The sequence below is a fragment of the Pseudophryne corroboree genome, chromosome 6 (genome assembly GCF_028390025.1).
Source record: "Pseudophryne corroboree isolate aPseCor3 chromosome 6, aPseCor3.hap2, whole genome shotgun sequence".
In the NCBI taxonomy this organism is placed as follows: Eukaryota; Metazoa; Chordata; class Amphibia; order Anura; family Myobatrachidae; genus Pseudophryne; species Pseudophryne corroboree.
In genome coordinates, this window is record NC_086449.1 from 556,047,627 (window position 1) to 556,069,671 (window position 22,045).

At 42.5% G+C, this 22,045-nt stretch overlaps 1 protein-coding gene across 1 annotated transcript in view; it reads right to left on the reverse strand.

The window, feature by feature from the left end:
- NUAK1 (NUAK family kinase 1) overlaps positions 1-22,045 on the reverse strand; it is a 119,799-nt gene that overhangs the window by 13,186 nt on the left and 84,568 nt on the right. Inside the window, exons 3-4 of the mRNA XM_063927734.1 lie at positions 9,406-9,557; positions 4,825-4,890 (exon numbers count right to left, since the gene is read on the reverse strand). Coding sequence (XP_063783804.1) covers positions 4,825-4,890; positions 9,406-9,557 — 218 coding nt within the window. The remainder of the gene's footprint in view (positions 1-4,824; positions 4,891-9,405; positions 9,558-22,045) is intronic.

Sequence of the window (22,045 nt, forward strand, 5' to 3'; positions counted from 1 at the left end):
GTGTACACTCAACGGCGGGGCGAGGCGCAGGCGCAGCTAGGCACGCCACTTGCCCCCGCCTGCAATGTAGCCACGCTCATTTACTCCATCTGTATGTACAGAGCACAATCTGCGGCACCACTTTTCTTCATTGCCCTTCAAAACTACAAAGATGATGTTTCATATAGCAAATTCTGTTTATCAAAATAAATCCCAATTTTGGTATGTTTTCTGTTTGTTTGTTTATTAAGAAAAGCACCCACTGTGGAGAGAAATTTTACAAGGAGGGAAGTGTTTTCTCTGATATAATTTGTGAAGTTTGAGGCACATATTGTATTTAGTGTAAAAAAATGCCACTTTAATTTGTTTTTGTAAATATAAAGTTTAAACAACGGGATTAGTTAAAATGGAATTTATTGCACATTGCAATCTTTTCAGCTCGAAGAAGAGACAAATCACAGATCATACATGTTTCTCCAATTAAATGAAAGTTGTACTGACCGAAAAATTTATATAAAAGATAATTATTCTTTTCTTATAAATAGAATTTAAAATGGGATGAGACACGAGAAAGATTATTTGGCAGACAACACAAGGGTGGGAAGTGGTGATGTATGTACAGCACACGCTAGTTACACGTGGTGTGGGTGGTATTTTTGTACTTGCTGCTGGCATGGGAGTGTGAATTTTAATTTCATATTGGTGCCAAAGTCTTTGTTTTTAAGTGTAAACATTGGTATAATTAATGCTAGCTGTCACAGGGGGGTTTGTAGTAGCAATTACTAACTTGTAGCAGGTAACAGCTGGAAACAAATGTATAACTCAGGAAGAATGGCTGAGAACAAGGAATATTCAATTATGTACACACGTGACCTCTCCTCGTGCTGATCACATTAGCCCAGCGGTGGCTGCTGCCCCAGGGCTGCAATGCCATTCACAGTGTGCAGGGGGAGCAGGCCAGGACATATGAACATACATGTGAAGTTGTATGTAACATATGTCCTGGTTTCATACCCCAGGAATCAGCAGCCACCGCATCATGGAACATACTGCACAGCCTGCCAATTGCCATTTAGCCCACCCCTGGACTCCTGTGAAACCAGCCAATAGGAATTGTACCAAGTGAGTGAGTATCTCTTTTCTCTGGTCTTGCTCTTCTCTGTAGTCACATCCCAGACTCTTTCTAACCTCTGCCAAAGCTGGACTTTGCAAAGGCCAGAAAAGCTGGATCCACATATTACACACATTTATTATTCATCTTTTGTGATTCATTTTTATTAGGTTCTAAGGGGGTACAGTATATCATGTTTCCACATAATTGTATTTTTAAGATTCTTTTGGGAAAAGGCCTTTCTGTAGTTTACCTTCCTATGGAGCAAATTTAACAATGAGTGATATTCTTGTTATCACTCATTAGAAAAAGGTTGCTCCAACCAATCAGCTACTGCCATTTTTTAAACTCATGACAGTTAGGAGCTAGTTGGTTAGAAGGCAGAATGTTCGGTGAATGACTGGAGAGCGGTACAATAATGAGTGTCTGCAAACAACAGTTAAACATGGTGGAGGTTCCCTGCAAGTTTGGGTCTGCATTTCCGCAAATGGAGTTGTGGATTTGGACAAATGAATAAGGAGGTAATAACATAGAAGGGGTACAAGAAAAAATAAAAAGGGGGGGGGTTTGGAGAGGGATGAACAAACTACAAACACATGATCACTAGAAAGATAGGGGACAACAAGAGCCACACAAAAGGGAATCATCTAATAAAGGATTAGGAATAAGACGTAAGCAAGTATAACAGTGTTAAGAAACAGTATCTGTAAAACTGCAAAACAAAGATGGTGTATACACAGGTGGAAAACACTTACTGATAACATATCTATAAAATAACAATGCTCCAGATAGCACGCCATTGAAGTGTCGGTACCCAATATATTAAGCAGGTAACAAAGCCTAGTAGCAAATAATATAGATAACTAACAGGTTATAGGGACAATTAAAATAAGGTGGTAAAAATACAGGAAGGGTACAAAGGAAAAAAAGTGTGGGTGTGTGGGGAGGTGCGAGGGAGGTTGGGGAGGAGGGGAGTGAACACACTACCAACACATGATCACTAGAAAAATAGGAGGCAGCACGAGACACACACAGCTAAAACTTGAAAAAAGGAAATAATCAAATAAAGAATAAGGAATAAAGCGTAATCAAGTAACACAGTGTTAAGCAACGATACCTGCAAAACTCTAAAATCAAGCTGGTGTATACATGGATGAAAGTAACAGAGCCTAGGAGACCATAAAACAAATGCAGTAGGGGGTAAGGAGAGTTGCCAGGTAGACCATAGGTGCCAATGAGCAGGCTTGGGAAGCAGACCATAAATACAAACAAATATAACCAGGTTGAAATAGGTCAAACGATGACCTCTGAGGCATCCAAGGTACAGCCATAACTGGGATCACACCCAGACTGCGACTCAAGATATGTGAGTGAGACATGGCATGTCCCAGTCTTTCCAAACTCCCAGAATGAGAGACTGAAGCCATCCCAATGCCAGAATACAGTGTGTCCCAGGGAGAAGGAGATTGGCGTCCTTCAGAGAATCAGGAAAGTCCACAGTGGGGTCTGGACGAAGCAATAAACAGGTGAGTCGGGCTTCCAAATAGAGTAGGAAAATATCACACAGTGTCTCGGCCAGACGTTTTATAACATAATTAAATCTATTTATTTTTTTCATTCATTCATTGAAATTAATGATCCAAGCATTAATTTTGCACCCATATATCTGCAGCATAAAAGTGTGGGACTACAGGATAAAAGTAAGATTAATGCTCTATAACAATGTACCGTATATACTCGAGTATAAGCCGACTTTTTCAGCACTTTTTTTTGTGCTGAAAAAGCCACCTCGGCTTATACTCGAGTCAGTGCAGGCAGAGGCAGAGCAGTGTGAAGGAGGGACATGGAGCGCACAGCGCGCGGCGCTCCTGTGTCCCTCCTGCATCTCCGGCGGCAGCAGCGGCGGTTCTATTACAGGAAATACCCGTTCGTGACCTCTGATCACGAACCGGCACTTCCTATAATAGACCCGCCGCGGCCGCCGAAGATGCAGGAGGGACACAGGAGAGCCGCGCACGCTGTGTGCTTCGTGTCCCTCCAGAAGACAGCGCGGGATCGACGGAGGGGTAAGTAACAGCACTGTGGGGCATACCTGGCACTTGGGGAGGGAACGTATCTGGCAGCACTGTGGGGGCATATCTGGCAGCACTGTGGGGGCATATCTGGCAGCACTGTGGGGGCATAACTGGCAGCACTGTGGGGGCATATCTGGCAGCACTGTGGGGGCATATCTGGCAGCACTGTGGGGGCATAACTGGCAGCACTGTGGGGGCATATCTGGCAGCACTGTGGGGGCATATCTGGCAGCACTGTGGGGGCATATCTGGCAGCACTGTGGGGGCATATCTGGCAGCACTGTGGGGGCATATCTGGCAGCACTGTGGGGGCATATCTGGCAGCACTGTGGGGGCATATCTGGCAGCACTGTGGGGGCATAACTGGCAGCACTGTGGGGGCATAACTGGCAGCACTGTGGGGGCATATCTGGCAGCACTGTGGGGGCATATCTGGCAGCACTGTGGGGGCATAACTGGCAGCACTGTGGGGGCATATCTGGCAGCACTGTGGGGGCATATCTGGCAGCACTGTGGGGGCATATCTGGCAGCACTGTGGGGGCATAACTGGCAGCACTGTGGGGGCATATCTGGCAGCACTGTGGGGGCATATCTGGCACTATGAGGGCATATCTGGCACTGAGGGCTGTGTACGGCTAGAGCTGCATTTCCCACCCTAGGCTTATACTCGAGTCAATAAGTTTTCCCAGGTTTTTGTGGTAGAATTAGGTGCCTCGGCTTATATTCGGGTCGACTTATACTCGAGTATATACGGTATATATCTTTAATTATCATCTTCATAGCTATTATAGATTTCAAAGTACCCCTTAATAACTATCCATACTGCTCCCCTCCACCTTAGTTTCCCATTGGCTGGCCGCTCTGCTGTGTACTCTGCTCTTATGCTGCTCAGACCAGGCAATATTCCGCTCTGAGCATAGCATTCTGCCTGACCTCTCCTCGTGTTGATCACATTAGCCCAGGCATTAATATGCAAGTGGCTAAGAACTTTCTGAAAGGCTGCAATAATGGACGAGGAGGGCTGAAAACCTGCACTTTAATGAGCACCATTGCTAATATTTATTCTTTCACTGAGGCATCTTGTTAACAACAACACAGGCCAACAATACTGTATTCTAATAACTTTGAACAAATCCTTAATGTCTTCTTCTTAAAGTACTGGTAACAGGTTTTCTTACTAGACAGACCGTATGTTCCCCCCATCCACCCCCACACGCACACTTGCACCCACATATTGACTCCCACAAAGGGCTAGAGAATGAACTACACCAGAACCTGTCGTATATTTAGGGCATCCTAATTATTACAATAAATATTTCTTCTGTTTTCCATTTTGATTATTGCGACTATTTGCAGGCTTTGGCGTTAAAAGGAGGTGCCGCTAATGGTCAGGATTGTTTTTTTAGTAAGGATGTAGAATTAAACAGGCCTGGAACTACTTTCTCTCGTTAACTTAGAATCATACTCACAAAACTCGCCAGCATGCCAGATGCAATAATTAATTCAGTGCCACAGGACCTTATTGTATAACTAGGGATGTGCAAGAGGGCCAACCACTCAAGGTGCAATTCTGATAGAAGCACGACGTTGGGGAGTTGATACCTCGTTTATAACATACAGACGAGTCAGTCAGTTTGAAGCAGAAATTTGAGCATTACCTTAATGTTGCCATTTTCATCCAGAAGAATGTTTTCCAACTTTAGATCTCTATGCACAACACCATTCTAGAACAAGAAAGCAAATATGTAAAATACACAAACACTACACTAGGTAGAACCAGTGGCAGTGAATCTCCATAGACTGGGCATCATTCCTTTAGTGTGACATTACCAATAGTCATACCTATTAGTTACTTGCTATCTGGCAAAGAGGAGAATGACTGGAATCCTTCCTCCTACAAAGTGTACAGTAAAGAGGAGATTCTTCTTGTACCTCATGTCAGCTCCCCTTTAGTGAGAACGTGACTGTTTATTGCCAAGATCTGGAAGTGTTAGTCTGATTCCATATGCAACTTGCGATAAACATTTCACAAAGAAATGCTTTGATTAAGGAGAAAATATGTGTTATTGCTGTGTGCGAAGTTTATCAAAGCTTTAACATTTCAATTGGCACATAAGAATATTAGCCCTGTAAGAAGTGTCCAACAGTGTTTAGTCTGGGCGCAAGACAGCAGGACGGATCTGCTATAAAAAGAACACTGCAAATATAGTCATGTAAACAGTTTGCGTAGTGAAACAAACTCAACTTCATCACTGTATTCAGTGGAAATGTAATATCAAAACACCAAGGCTGTATTAGGGAACCGCAAGTGTGGTCTGGCTAAAAAATTTACAAGAACATGCACATAAACATTAAAATATACATAAATGTCTTCATTGCCTTATTTTACAAAATCTTTACCCCACCAATACTGACTTTATGGGGCATAATCAGTTGGCCACATTCATTTTTTTCCCCCCACAGCACAAGAAATTGTTTCCAGACACAGGGATTTTGGTATCCAATTGTGTGTGAGAATTTTAGCTGCAGTAATTTCATTAAGACTTACTACTACATTTTTTTTCGCAGCTTTGAATCAGGTGTAAGCTCAGGGAAAATTGCTATTTAGGGTAAAAATGTCTGGTAGAGATTCAGAATCCCTGTAGATATCAGGCCTCTGTACTGGACACAGAGGAGAATAGACCAGCCTCTGAGACCCAGCTTGCTACATTGCAGGCTTGAAGAGACTATTGGGGGGATTCAGACCTGATCAATGTCCTGCTTTCAGGGGAGTGTAAATTCGCCCGTGCAAGTGCGCGATCACATGTGTACGCCATGCCTCAAATGTCCCTCAGTCAGCAGACAGCTGCAAATCCGTTCACACCTCACTGACCATCTAATGATTTTACCAGTGTGTGCAGTCTGTGCGCAGCCCAGGACGTACTCCTACAGTGCTATGGGAACAAGCTGATCGGGGCCGGAGCTGACGTCAGACACCCTCCCTGAAACCGATTGGGAACGCCTGCGTTTTCCCTGATACTCCCAGAAAATGGTCAGTTACCACCCACAGGTGCCCTATTCCGGTCAATCAGCTTGCGAATGGCTGTGCAATTGAAATTTTCGCATAAGCCTGTCTCTGTTCGGCGATGCCTGTTGTTGTTTGGTGATGCGCGTACGCATTGCGGTGCGCAGTCTGTCGATAATCGCCCACTCTGGGTAAATGTACAGCAACTATCAGGTCTAAATTGGGGCCTATTTGTGCGGAACAATACAGTGCTACAGTCCTGCAACTTCCATCTTGATGTCATCATACTTTCTAACTTACTTATAAAAGTTGGAAGTATACCCCAAGTTACATTGTGATGAATGTTGTAATGAATGGGGTGGGTTTTATACCTCCTCCGGTGAATGCAGGCTTGGGCTATGCATTGCAAGATGATGAACAAACACCCATGATTATGAGCACCTGCACTATCCATACAAAGTTAAATCAGTGGGCCTATAGCTGTGGTTTTATAGCTGAGGCAAGTACAGAGATTTGCCTATACCCACAGTGAAGAAAAAACCCTCAGGCAATGGTTCTGTGGGATAATGCTGCATGACAAGTAACACCCCTTTTACATCTCTGCAATAACCCAGGTTACTGTTGCATCGGAAATTTTTCTTTTGATGTTCGGGTGATTATTACTTCTATTTTATTATATCAATTTTTCGCAATATATCTTAGCAGCAGAAAAAGAAATGTGTTTGTGTACACACATTCAACATAGAAGAACCTTTGGACTCCACCAGTAGCAACTGATTCTTCTAAAGACAAGAAGCAATTTTTATATAGAGTCTGTTCTATTTGAAAAAGCCCCCTGGTGGAGTGAAACGCATTAGAGATTACCTGTGCACTATTGCCTTACTCAAGTACCCCCGCTACCTATCACTTAGACAGCGAGCAAATCCTCTTTGGAGGCTGCTTCCAGTAATACCACTGTTATAAGGAGCCGGGGGCTGGAGATACACAGCCGGGAGCAATCCTGAACTGGGAGGAAAGCAACACACAGAGTGTGGCTGCAAGTGGCTACACCGTAGCGAGACTTAAACAACTATATGGCAGATGTATTAACCTGGAGAAGGCATAAGGAAGTGATAAACCAGTGATAAGTGCAAGGTGATAAATACACCAGCCAATCAGCTCCAATATGCAAATTGACAGTTAGGACATGACTGGCTGGTGTGTTTAACACCTTGCACTTATCACTGGTTTATCACTTCCTTATGCCTTCTCCAGGTTAAACATCTGCCTCTAGGAGCAGTGAGGGCAGCCGCCTGACCATTTGAAAGACGTGGTCTATTCTTTTCTGGCATTAACGGAGATACAGTCAATTATTTCTCTATATATGCATACATCCACACATGGCTATGCGATTGGAACAATTTTGAGAGACTTGTCCAAAATATTTTAAGGAACTCAAACAAAGTATATTTTTATTTTTTATACACAAACTCTTATCCATGTGTAACTAAAAGCCAGTAAAAGGAGAGGTCTGGGTAACATTGGATACTTTTGTTATTTTTAAGTGGGACTATTTTATTGCTGCAATCATTCGCTTATATGTGTACATGTTTTTTACATGTTTTTTACTGGTGCAGTAATAACTTATATCCCTTACAGACCGCCTGAGGCGGGTCGCACCCGGGAGCCTGACACGGGAGCTCCCAGTGTGCGTCTCGCCTCAGGCGCCCCGCCACCACTGTCTGCAACCCGGCATACTGACGGGTTGGTGTCATCAGCGGTGACGCGCCGGGAGTGGTGCTTGGAGATCACATGATCTCCAAGCGCTGCGCATACACACACAGTGAACGGGAAACGGGTCACATCGACCCAGCTCCCCTTCACACACCACACAGTGAGCTGAGCTGAACACGAGTTCAACCTTGCTCGCGACCAGGGTTGAAATACCGGGTCGCTCAACCAGGTATTTCAACCCTTGCACCTTTCAGACCGCACCTGAACACGGGTTATGTGCGCTCATGTACCAATAACCCGTGTTCATAGGTGGCGGTCTGAAAGGAGTATTACTTTTTGCTTATATTTGTAAAGGTGATTGAGATGTTCATTCAGCAATAAACACACTTGGTTATAATAGCGCAGAATCTATATAAAAGTTGTTTATTGTTGCATGACCCGGGTCGTGGTTCGGTGTATAAGGATCCCTGAAAAATAACCCAGGTCCAGTGAACCGAGAATCCAACCCGGGTAGTGAGCAGGGTTGGACTCAGGAAGGATCATCCGACCCTGGTCCTGTTACAAGCCTACGGAAAACCTGATCACAGGTGATTGTAGATGATGTAATTTCCAAATGCCAGCAGAAGGAAACCCTGGCATTAACCTGGCTACATCCTGTGGTGTAAACAGAGTTTTAAGCCGCTGTGACATGGCTTGAAACCCGTGTCCGGTGACCCAGACTGGAGCCGGATTTTGTATGAAGAAAGGGTATTAATGTGTTCTCTTATAAGCTCTGAAAACCCTACAACCATTTTTTTTTTGTTATTGGATACCACGGGATCAGGTTATTTTATCATGCTAAACCTTCCACCCAACTGAGCTTCCCTCTAAAAGTCTGCTTTTACAGTAAACCAAATAAAAATATTTAGTACGCTACAGCGAGAGCCTAGCCATGTACACATATTCTACACTTACACCATAACTTACATTTTTCCAGTGGAATGAAAGCAGTTTGTGCATAAGCAGTTATCTTAATTCTTTATGGCTTCCAAATACTAAAACTTTTTTGAACTCCAATATATTCCTGAAAGGTCAGTGAGATCTGAAAGACTCCTTATCTGTGCAAATATTTGCTCAGTGAAACCATCCATGAATTTTGTGTGTGTGTGATATTTTAAATGTTTGCACTGACTGGTGGGACACTAAAAATACACTCGGCCTACTTATCTGCAGCAGCTCCTGTCTTGTTTCATTTACATTAGGAAAGAGGAGAAGCTATATTATTCAATGTCTTTTAATGTTACGGGGCCTGCGGTGAATAACAGAGCAGAACTTTACTGACCACCTTGGCAGAGAAGGTTTAAACCAGAGTGAAAATAATAAATTGCACATGCTGAGCAATATGATATGTGCAATATGGCAGCATAACCTCACGAGGATTTAAGTTTAAATCACCATTTACGGCAGTGCAGATTTCCATCCAAACCACCATCTGTGCAGTTACAGAACACACCGAGCGTTGCACAACATATGCTCTGCTTACCTTATGACAGTAGTGAACAGCGGAGACAATCTGTCGAAAGAAGTGTCTTGTTTCCCTTTCACTCAGTCGTCTCCTCTCACTGATGTAATCGTACAGTTCACCTTTGCTTGCATATTCCATTATGATCACAATCTTATCTTTATTTTCAAACACTGGAAGAGAGATATGACAAAGAATGATGTCAACGAACAAGTTCCAGCACAGTGTAGTGCATGAACGCACAGAGATTAAAGGGTTTATGTCATTTAATCACAACTATATCAACAAAAGTAACTTTTGTAAGTTGAGCTAAAGTTTTGTTATAGTTGCTTTTTATCCTACTACAAAGTGAACTATCACAGGTGAATATGGCTCACATAATGAAGATTATCACTGCATTCTAATAGACGGTCAGGATCCCACCGGTCGGGATCCTGGCAGTTGAAACACCAACGCCGGAATCCTGAGCCCAACTCGGAATGCCAACACCAGCATCCCAAATAGGGTCACAAGCCCGGCGCCGCAAAACAGATAACGCTCTAAAATCTCTTGTGCCTGGCATTAAACAGCAAATCTCCTAGTACTGCATATATCCTATTTAGTATAGTACTGCATATATCCTATTTCTGTAATTCTAGAAAGGATTTTACATTTCTACGATGAGCTAGTTTTCTTTGTGGATATGAAGATGTCTGGTACAGATTGCAAACTCAATAAAAGTTCTTGATCATATCTACAATCATAGATAGCAAGAGGAACTATTGAGGGTTTACTTATATTAGTAGCAACCCATATGACCGATATGGGTGGTCTTCAGTTTGCCGGTATGTCGGGATCCCGGCGCACAGTATACCGGCGCCGGAATCCCGACACCCGGCATATCAACACTTTTTCTCCCTCTTGGGGGTCCACGACCCCCCTGGAGGGAAAATAGATAGCGTGGCGCGCGTAGCGCACCACCGTGCCCGCAGTTTGGCGAGCACAGCAAGCCCACAAGGGGCTCATTTCCGCTTGCCCAGCTGTCAGTATGCCGGCGGTCGGGATTCCGGCGCCAGTATGCTGGTCGCAGGGAGCCCGGCAACCGGCATACCCTACCACACCCACTGATATAGGTCTGAGAGGCATGCGGGGATGGAGGTGGTTCCCTCATACTGGAGAAAAGCCTTTATATCTAATAACCACCCTCAGACTGGCTAAATATTAATATTATATGGAGTAGGGGAAAGCAATGATAAATGTGGGAGAATAGGTGTATTAGTGTGCTGTTTACTTGCACTGAGATACACTCCCTTTGTGGACACAGTTCACAATTTATTTTTACTTGGAACTTACTAGCATTACCGCAGAAAGTTTTGAGATGCAATTTAGTGTATGCTAATATAATATAGGCCACAGTGAAAAATTGCTAGTTTCTCAAAAGTTATTTTTATGGGGATCCCATCTTCTTTTGGTAGTGTCCTGGGAAAATGTACTAGGTGCAGATGGAGGAAGTACTGTGATGTAAACAGGTCTGGACATTATACAGAAAATGTAACAAGTGCATGTAACTATTTCTAACCTCAGTGTGAAACAAATGCAAAATATCACACTTACATGTGTTCAGTTGTTATTGTGTCTAAGGATTGGAAAATGACTTTAAAGAGGGTTTCAACTTCAAATTAAGAAGTTTTAGCCTCCTGCCACCCACTAGAACTTAAGTGTTTTCTCTCCCACAGGTCCTGCCATTTGCTACTCAGTAGGTTCCTGGTACATGCTGGTACTTCTGTTGGCATGCCTTCATAATCATTCCTGAATTCTGTAGAAGGGAGCCAGGAACCAAAGATGATTACTGAGGCTAGCTGGCAGTAGTCCCAATACATATATGTACCAAGACTGGACTTATTTCAACAAATTGGTTGGGCTATAAGGGTTTAGACACCAAATAATAAATAGGGAAAAGTTCGGATTATGTATCTTAAATTGGAAAACACCTTTCACATGAGGCTGTGAGTATTCTGATTAATTTATCTATATGACAAAAATCACACCATAAATGGGATATACGAGTGGCATCTTGTGCAAGTTCAAATGAATATAAATTGGGCAATTAGCAACTGCAATTAACACCAAATGTTATCCTAAATGCATAACTGACCTTCATTAAATATAAAAGCATACAACAAGCAAAAGACAGTTACAAAGAATGAAAAAAATAATAATAATTTCCCTGCAATATTGTGTAGAAGGACATGGAAAGTGCAATGTTACTACTCATATGAATGGAAAACACACGTTCTCCATGGTGAGCCAAATATGCCTCATTAGTATCCAGGAGTCTGGGATCCTACAACCAATATTAGCACTGAAGCCACAAAGTAATGCTTAACTGTGTATAGTGTATAAAACATAGCCAAAAACAAATACACACACACAACAAATTGTTAGTATAATTCCCAAAGCTTAACAAGTCCTCCTAATGTTGGCAGGGCAATAACTGCAATTCAATACTTATAAGTACTCTAGGATATTTATGTCAGGAGTATAAGCAAATCTATGCAGGGCTGGCCAACCTGTGGCTCTCCAGCTGTTGTAAAGCTACAAGTCCCAGCATACCCTCCCACCGATCAGCTGGTAAAGCATGCTGGGACATGTAATTTCACAACAGCTGGAGAGCCACAGGTTGGCCAGGCCTGCTACATAGACACAACAAAGTCCAAAGTGAGGACTGGTAAGATCAAAAACAATTTTTGTATATATCAGATATGGCCGGGATGTAATGGGAGCCGATAATACCGCCTGGGAAATTATCACACATCGGACATTACAAATGAGCGTCTATATCCAGGAACTCCGGCAATGTAATGGCATGCGTCTATTTCCTGGCTTCAGCATATTGGATCCAAGGTGCCATGGTATTTGTAGGCTATAGCCACAAACATCAGATACTTTGGTGTGTATTCAATAAGTGTCAGATCGATTCCGACATGCATTTGTCGGAATGGATCCGACAAGGGCTATTCAATGAACAGCCAAATCCGACTGTCGGATTTGAGCAAAATTCGACTGTCGGATTTGGCCGTTCCTAGTGTCGTGTCCTGCTGCTGCTGCTGTCACCGGCTGCCGGGTGCGCTGACAGCGGCGGTGGGGGGGAGCTGAGATCGGTGGCTGGCGGGGGGAGCAGACAGCGCCGGCCGGCGTGGGGGAGCAGATAGTGGCGGCCGGCGGGGGGAGTGGAGATTGGCAGCCGGAGGGGGGAGCTGGCGGCGGAGAGACATGTCTGTGGCGGAATTCCCGACGTGTCGGAAAAAAACTGCACATTTTGAATAGGTCGGAACCCCTTCCGCCCGAAATCTGTCGGAAGCTGCCGTCTTTCCGACAAGACATCAGCTTCCAACAGCTATTGAATACACTCCCATGATGTTATTGGCTCCCATTACATCCTGGCCTGGACTGTGTGTAGAAAACTAAAAGCAGCAGTGAAAACAAGACGTACAAATTTAACATACAAGTAACAGCAAGCTCTGTGTGTAAAAAGAGTTAAGCCACATGTATGCAAGTTTAACAAAACGTATGTATGTAAACATTACAGAATTCCATTTTACTGCTTTTTAGTGTAAGTTATGTATAATATGTTGTAGAGCAACGGGAATATATACTTGCAGAAAACTTCATTGAAAAACATAGTGAAACAAAGCATTTTATGTAAGTGTGCATTATTTCCAGAAACTACACATACTGTAATGCTGCTCTTTCAGAAGAAATCAGCCAACCTGGAATTACTTAGAATTCTCAGCTGGAAAAATGTGATATTTCAACTTATCATCTCTCCCCGTCTCCTTATTATTTGTCTTACACTGCATGCCAAATCGGCTTCATGCTCCCACCCTTGAGCCACCAGCCAAGAAGATCTGATAAAGAAAAAAGGGAGCTGAGGCATGAATGTACCCTGCTCTGAAGGTCCGACTTGTCCTCTCCTGTCAGTGATTCCCATCTGTGTAATCCTCATTCAAAGAGAGGCTTCTGAAACTAGAAGAAGCTGTCTTGGGACGGATTACTTGATCCATAACGTTCTCCAAAAATGAGCGCATGATATTTTTTCTCTATACGGATAATGAGTTTTCCAGGCTAACGTCTTCTGATTTTGTTTGTTATTGGTGTTGTGCCAACAAGGAGCATGGTTTTCCTCAGTAAAAAGGTGGTCATTGAATAATGTATTCCATAATATATGAAACTGCAACACTATACTTAGTGCATTATTACAGGTTTAAGATAGCTTTCCTACAAAATATTAATTGCAGCGTCAAGACTACCAATTATAAAATTATGGTCGGAAGAAATATTAGCCAGTTATCTTTCAGAAATGTACAATCTAGTCAATGGTAAAATGTGTATTAAAAAAAAACCACACAAAATGATTTCCTGTTTCAACTGCATTATATGTCCAAATGGAAACTTTACTTTTGTAATACAATGCTTATGTAGTTTTCTCCTGCATTAAATAATAAGAACACACATGAGCTGACAGTGGAAAAAAGTTACACAACATATTCTAGGTCAGAGTTCATCATTGCTAGTACTGAAGTATCTCCATGTTTTAAAAGAAAATAAGACAGAGAGGCTATACGGGATGTAGTCAGGAGGTCGACAATGTTGAACATTCATAATGTTGACACCACAATGTCGACAGTTATGATGGTGGTGGCTCCAGAGGTAGGGCTGCAGCACAGTTCAAAATTCAAATATGGGAGCCACGCCAACTGACACCCCAAATGTTGCCAAACTTCCCTGGCTGGGACTCACTGGCAGTTGGTGTAGCTCCCTTATTTTAATTTTGGTTTGTGCTGCAGCCCTACCTCTGGAGCCGCCCACCGGTCAACATTGTGAAAATATCGACAGGCGGTGTGTCAACATTGTCAGAATATCGACAGGTGAAATATTGACATTATCAGAATGTTGACTTGAGGGATAGGTTGCGGGCAGGAGGGTAAGGGTTAGGTTGTAGGGGGAGGTTTGGGCTTGAGGAGGAAAAGGGTAGGATAGAATTATGCACTAGAAGGAAGGTTATCTTTAGGAGAAGGGATAAGGGTTAGAGATGGGGGAGAGGCCTCAAGACTATAGTTCTCACCCCGAAGTGATGGTCAAATGACTGTCAATACCCGGAAGACACCAGGAGAAGGTAAGTTACTGCTTGGCCACCAAGACAAATGTCAACATTCTAAACATATTGACATTTTATCACCGTCTACATGATGAATGGTGATATGGTCAACATAGACATCATGACCATGTTGATATTTTTATGTTGACAATTTGTACCCAAGCTGGCTATACTGTAACTGTATGTTAAAAAATGTCGGACTGAGATGAGGGACTGTGGAGGAGAAGGTGGAGAGTCGCGGGGAGACGGGGGAAAGCCGCGGGCAGCAAGACGGGGGGGGAGAGCAGTGCTGGAGGATGTTACAGCCGCCGCTCACAGCAGCATCCACCCGGCTCCAGCAAGCGAGACCTCGCTTGCTGGAGCCGGGTGGACGCTGCCGTGAGAGGCAGCTGTGATGTAGGGACGGGGAGCGGAGGGACGTGTGAGGCAGAGAGACGGGGGGGGGAGATGGTGGAGAGCCGCGGGCAGGCTGGGGAGAGCAGCGCTACAGCAGTGGCTATATAGCCGTGGCTATACAGCAGTGGAAACTATACAGCACTGCTCTTCCCAGTCTGCCCGTGGCTCTCCCCCGTCTAGCTCCTGCATCTCAATTCGACTTTTTTAAAAGTCGAATTGAGATGACATTGAATAGCCCAAGTCGGATCCATTCCGATAAATGAATGTCGAAATGGATCCGACTTCAGTTGAATATACCCGTATGGTGGAGAATTAATAATAGCTTCTAGTGAGAACAAGTAGAGGTGCTGCCCAGAACAAATAATCAGATTCTAGTTGTCATTTTATAGAATGTACTAGATAAATGACAGCTAGAATCTGATTGGCTTCTATGGGCAGTACCTCCACTTGACCACTTTAGAAGGCTTGCTAAAGCTCCCCCTAAGAGAGAGCAGCTCTTAGCTGGGCTAATCCAGTAACAACATGATAAGTGCTACTGTTGTCAAATAGAATTTCTTTAGACAGCTACTCTTTATTCAGCCTTAAGATTCACCTTTAGATTGTGAGCTTGCGAGCAGGGCACTCTTACCAATACAGATGTAGCCATGCTCATTGTGGCTACATCTAGGCACATTCGCTCCTGGTTTGCCGCAATCAAGTGCCTAAGGCGCGCACGCGCCACATTTGCATGAATGAGGGCGGCAAAAGGCGCAGCTTGGTTAGGCTAGGAGTGCCAGGAGTGCCCGTTCATGGTAGATGTGGCCACGATGAGCATGGCTACATCTGTATGTCATGCTCCTGAGGAAGCTGGAGGACTTTACCAGTAAAACGCATTGAGCACCACTGACCGATTGGGCCAGCTCTAAGCTACTTGGACTTGCACCTTCAAGCATTGGAATTGTTTTGGACACTGATGCATACGGATTTCATTGCAGCACCATCTGTCAGGACAAGTCCTTTTGTCTCCCACAATATTACCTACATGGAGGATTAATCTATGGGGACTGCAACTTATCCATGGTAATTGCTGCTTACTCAATTGATTCATGTTTCCTGATAAGTACCCTAGCCAAGCATTATATCTATACAGAATATGCTGTGGCTCTATAAATAGACTGTGGCCTTTTTATATAAACGGTCTTACTATATTTTTTAACAATTAATTTTTATTGTCTTAATAAATTGTTAATTATTATGTACAAACCGTCTTTTTATTTTACAGCCAGTGCTGGTACCTTTATTGTAAATACAACTATATGTCCGTCTATTATTACCCAGTCTTGTTTTATTACTGTTCTATTACTATTTTCTTCCAAATTGTAAGGTGCAGTGGTATATATTGGCGCTATGTTAATAATGTTAATAATCCTGTGGCCATAGTAGCATTTAAAAAACTGCAAAATGTATCTAGTTCTAGCAACTGCTCCTTCATAATCATAATATAGTAGGTGTGCCAAGAGTTTATGTGTGTAAATAATACCAGAGCCCAGGTCTCTGGGGTGCTGGGTCTGCCAGAAAAAAGTAACCATGGGATCATCAGGCACACAAGTTCCTCTATGAGGGGCCCTTTTTACTGGGACCCAACTGATCTCTTGGCGGACCTGCCTATATATGGCATTGTGGGAGAAGGTAGAAGGTAGAACTTCCTGAAACTGCAAAGTTTGCAGAATATGATTGTAGGGGTAATACAGCTAGGTGCCACTATCAGCATTGTGCAGATAAGAGAGAGTTGTAGTGAGGACCCATGTTATGTTATTATGGCAGTTTTGCCATAATAATCCAATACCCACTTTTGACACAGTCACAAAACAGAATAACGAGCCCTAGTATATCCAACATTTCCATCACCCTACCTTTCTAACTGATGCATGCTGTGCTGTATTATTCAACAATCTATGCACATCTATTTAGTGCTCTATGTACACAATATAAACCTATATTAAATTTTTATTTAAGCATTTCAAAAAAGTATTGCAGGGTATGTTATTCCTTAATTCTAAATGATTGTTATAATAAATAGGTAGACAGACAAACTTAAAATAAAGAAGTGACACATTTTGTTTTAGGTCGTCAGGATAGCTCTTTCAATGACCGTATTTAAAAAAAGGGGGGGGGGGGTTGTTTATTTTACCACATCTTGGAAAATATGAAGCTGAAGTTATTGTTGGCTTGCTGCATTCAGCCAGATAAGGTTACAGAAAAATGCCTTCTGTATTTGACAGTAGAAAACCTCATTAAGTGCTTATTCTTTGGTTTGCTTGTGACCGTAGGGGGAAAAATTCAGTTTGTTGGTTTAAAGGGACAGCCCAATTCTTGCAATGGATCAGCGGGAATTCTCCTTATGCTTTCTCTCTCAATCTGAGTAATCTACCTAAATTAGTTCCAGTATGTTGACATTCCTTCCATCTGGTGTCTTTCCATGCAATGGTATTTTTATTACTATTCTAGCAACCGCAGACAGAAGTACCTTTCCACAGCTACAAAGTGTTTCTTTATTGAGAGGTTGCCAATCAAAAAATACAGGGCAGCGTGTGTTTCATTTTAGGTATACTGCGCTATAATATCCGCACAGCTAATAAAACCATTTCATGCTCAATTACTGTGTTAAAGTAACAACCGATAAATTGTTCTTAAAGCTATCACTTTCTAATGAGCAGAGCATTTGCAAAACGATATAGCATATCAATTGTAAGCACAAAAAATCTGGGTTCTATATGAGCTTCAAATTTAGTTGGAAAAATAAGGTTGATATTGACATAAATACAGTGAATAAAGCTATGCTGAACTTCTATTCATGAGACTGCCTATGAATCTAGTAGAAAATGATAGCACAGTGCTTGTAATCATTTATTGACGAGAGCCAGACAGCAGTGATGTACCAACTGCCTGGAGCCAGAACTAGTAGAGTGAACATTTATCCCCACCAAAACCTACAAATGTTATTCCACTATCTTACTCATTGGGGGAATTCAAATGTTTGAAAAGTCGGTTGGTTGTCTATTTTTTCCTACCTATTAGATAGGAAAAAAAGCAGACACGCAACTGACTTTTCAAACAATTGAATTCCACCCATTGTGTTTTTCCATCTATAAGATTGTAAGATACTGTAGTTTGGCCAGGGTCATACTGACTTGTAATTTGTATGCCCTTGCCAGAGTTGTGCAAAGGCTGAGAGAAGAGCTGATCCAGTGCGAGTCTCCAGTAGGTGGTGTGGCACAAAACTACAAGCAGGTCGTGACCGTTTTGTACATGTGTCGCAGCCGTGGCAAAATCCTTGTACGCAGTCTCACTGGCCCGGTAGCTAAGTTGCTCAGAATTCCGGTGCAATCAATATGCATCCGATATTGTGTCTTTGTATGCAAGTAGAGTATCTGAGGTGCTGGTGATGGGGGTGTCTGTACACAAGACCGTGGCTGCTGTTTAACATATCTTCTCAGATCCTCTGTGTACCAAGATGCAGCGTACCAAGACGCAATTCCTGTCCACCTCTCAAGGAACATTTCACCTAAGGTGGTGGGAACACAATTCTGATACTCTAGGGCGTTGTGATTCAAAAAAGTTTGGGAACCACTGCCTTAGTCTAAATTTTAGTCCTAAGTCTAAATAAAGGATTCACATTCTTTATGCTGAAACCTGAGTTGCTCACTGTATGTTACCATATGGTACCCTGCCATTGGAATCCTTCCCCAGAACTCTTAAGGGCAAGTCTAACCTCGTTCACATGCCAGCACCTCAAGAATGTTAGTAAGGAGCATATCAGTAATGTCACTGGCTCCTGTAAATAGATAGGCTGCGGGGTTGATTCCCAATGGAGTAGATACCTCCACTGTGTTACATGGTACATAACTTACTGTTTAACCCTTTTAGCTCTTGTCTGTGTTCTTTTAACATGTGTCAAGTCACATACCTCAAGGAATACATTGGCAATTGTACTGCGCAAAATGTATATATCCAACTTGTTACTACCCTTTGTATGTCACCAGCATAATTAATAGTACTATACAAATTTGTTTTAAGTAATGTTGCATTTAAACTAATAAAATATTACTCTCTGGAATGGTTCTTTCGCTCTTCCCTCGGCTAATTTCATGTGTGCTACATAATTATGTAAGGAAATACAGCATCGGTGGAATGTATCAAATGCAGCAAAGTCATTTTGTTCTTGACTCATTGCCAGTTGCCAGCTATGATGACAGGGTTTCAGGTCACGGTACTATCAAAGGAAAACAATTGTAAGTTAATTTTTTTCTTACGTCACTGCTCAGCCAGACAGGAAATTGATTAGGAGCACAGTCTAATTGAGAGGCACTACGATGCCAGATTTATTATCCTTGTTCTATGCAGTCAGCTGATCATTTCATTATTTGTTTTCCATCTCATTTTGTTCCACACGTAAGGTCACTTCATTCCAGTGTCCTCAATGGGAACATAAAAAAGTTCTAATGTATTTTATAATCTAAAGACAGCATAGCAAAAAGGAAATGTATGGCTCAAAATCAAGAATTAACTAAACAATTATTAAAAATAAATGACATGAAATAAAATCTGTTGGTGTCTAATTAAAATAAAAGGGCTATGTTCTATTGCAAATAAAATATCATCCAAACTATGATATTACATGAGTAAGCTTAGAGTGAGCAAGTATTGAGTGAGCAACTATATGTGTCAGACTTTTAGGAACTTACATAATAGCGTGGCACAAAGAACTTGACTTCTATTTTTTACCACAGATCCATAGCTTCCAACATTTATCATGTCAACATTGATGAGATGCTGACATGATTAAAATATTGTCAAACGGTCCCTGATGGTCAAGCGGTGACTTAACAGTTACAGCAGGTTCAGCGGCTCCAGTGATGTCTTCCGGGTCTGGTGGTTGGCTGATGACTACCAGAGGATCCTGTGTCATCGGCGGCAGTGAGTAACCCCAACCATCCCCCTAGTGCCAAACCTTAAACTCACATCCCGTAGCCTAACCCTAACCTCCCCATCCCACAGTCAATGTTACCAGTCCGTGCAGAATGTCAGCTTTTCACCTGACATTTCATATGTCAAAATCATGAACATGACGACATTCTGTACACGCCGTGTAGCATTGTCAACATCATAACTGCTGACATTGTGATGTTGATATTATGAATGTCTACATTTTGTCGATATCCAGTCACACCACACACAGGATATGGCTGCATTAGTAGTGTAGTGCAGTGTCATGGCCTCCAGATGTGTGCCTAGAGCTCATGAAGCACTACTCCACACTCAATCCTTCAACCTTTCAACCAACCCCGATATGCTGCAAGCAACACTGGCATATGCTCTTGCTTACCGTCCATCTCCAAACATTCCAGGCACTTGGCCGATGTTTAGGATGGTGATACAGTTCCATATACTTCAGACTGTATATATCAGGATAGCTGAAGGTATACACTTGTTTTTTTGTTAAATATTTATTTGCTCAGTTATTAAATAAAATTGTATTAATTACAAACCTGTTAGAAACGATTGTGTAATCAGTTAATAGCAGACAACATGGCACAAGTATGGTTATTATCTCATATTACAGAATGGTTAGTTTCTTCCTAGCTTTGATACTGTATGTTATTTTTGACAGGCATAAAATCAGACATTGTTGTCAGATTTGTTTTTTAAATTGTCTATATATTTTGGGAATACTATTGTAAATTTTCCACTTTCAGTTGACTTTAACTTTTTGGCTTTGTCTTTCAACTGGCCCAGAGAAAACAACCACATCAACTTTTCCTAGAATACAGGGCCCGTTTAATAAGCCTTATTACCAACAGCATATTTTGTTTAGTATCACAGTGATACTAACAAATATGCCTTTGGTATTTAACATTACTCACCTCTCCAGAAAGTTCCAGCGGTTTACCCCTACTCAGCGGCACTTTCCACTCTGCTGCTCGCAGGCTACTGCTACTGGCGTGGGGTGCTCTGTAATGCCATGCACGATGGCTAGTCTGTGTATGTGCATAACACTTTCACAAGGCGCAGACCCGGCAATGCCTGGAAGGCTTCACTGAAGCTGGAGAGGCTGCTTTGTGTCCCCATTGACAGTAATGGGAACCTTACAGCTCTTGCCATCTATAGATGGCGTAAGCGGTAGAGGACCAACCAGCGGTAAGCTAAGTTTACTGCAGTTTGCTAAATACTGAAAGGATAGAACGGCCCGCCCATTACGTGGGGTACGTGGTTGAGTAAGGTGCCACAGTGAAGAGGTTGCCGGGCAGCCTGGACCATGCTCCCAGCCTACCTGGAAGTCTATGCTGCTCAGGCGGTGCCTGCAGTGTTCCCTTTTAGATGCTGGGTGGGCCAGCCATGGCGGTGTCTGTCTGGGACTCGCATCACCCAGCCTTCTTCCTGTTCCTGCTCCCTCATCGCCTGCACCGAACTACTGCTCACACGGATGGCTCTCCCTGTGACGTGACTACCCTTCTGCAGCTTACCCAGCTCTTCCTGTATTTGCTGGAGCTCTACCTGTGCAGTTGGACAGGCTGGGTGTGGCGGTGCCCACTCCAGGCTCACAGGAGCAGAGGTTAGGGACATGCCTATTATAATTTTAAATGATTGCGATTTTGTTTTATTGAAAATTAACTTTTATTATCTATAACTTTAATCTAAGTGTGAAAAAGATTGCAAAAAACTTTTTCATATAAGAAGATTTTTTTTTGTTTTAGCATTAGGTCCATACATATCATAAATATTTTACAGAATTCAATATGTGTACATTCCTTTACTAGATACGTATTTGGTGAAAATATAATACAATTCAGTAAGTTTTTATATACAGACTGTGTGGACTGTATTTATTTTTTGTGGGTACCAATTCTATTTCCCACTGGGGTAAGGAGCCATCATGTGTATACTACAAATACTTCTTAGGTCCTATAAATGGTGACCATATATTGAATACACTGTAAATTTTCAATACTACTGTATATGAGAAGAACACCACTTCCCTTAATCATGCAATAACCATATAGAAATTCTGGCTCGTGCACCTGGTAGCAAGATCTTTATAGGTATTTCAGATCACGATTCACATTTCTTTTTCATAGACATAGTTATTTT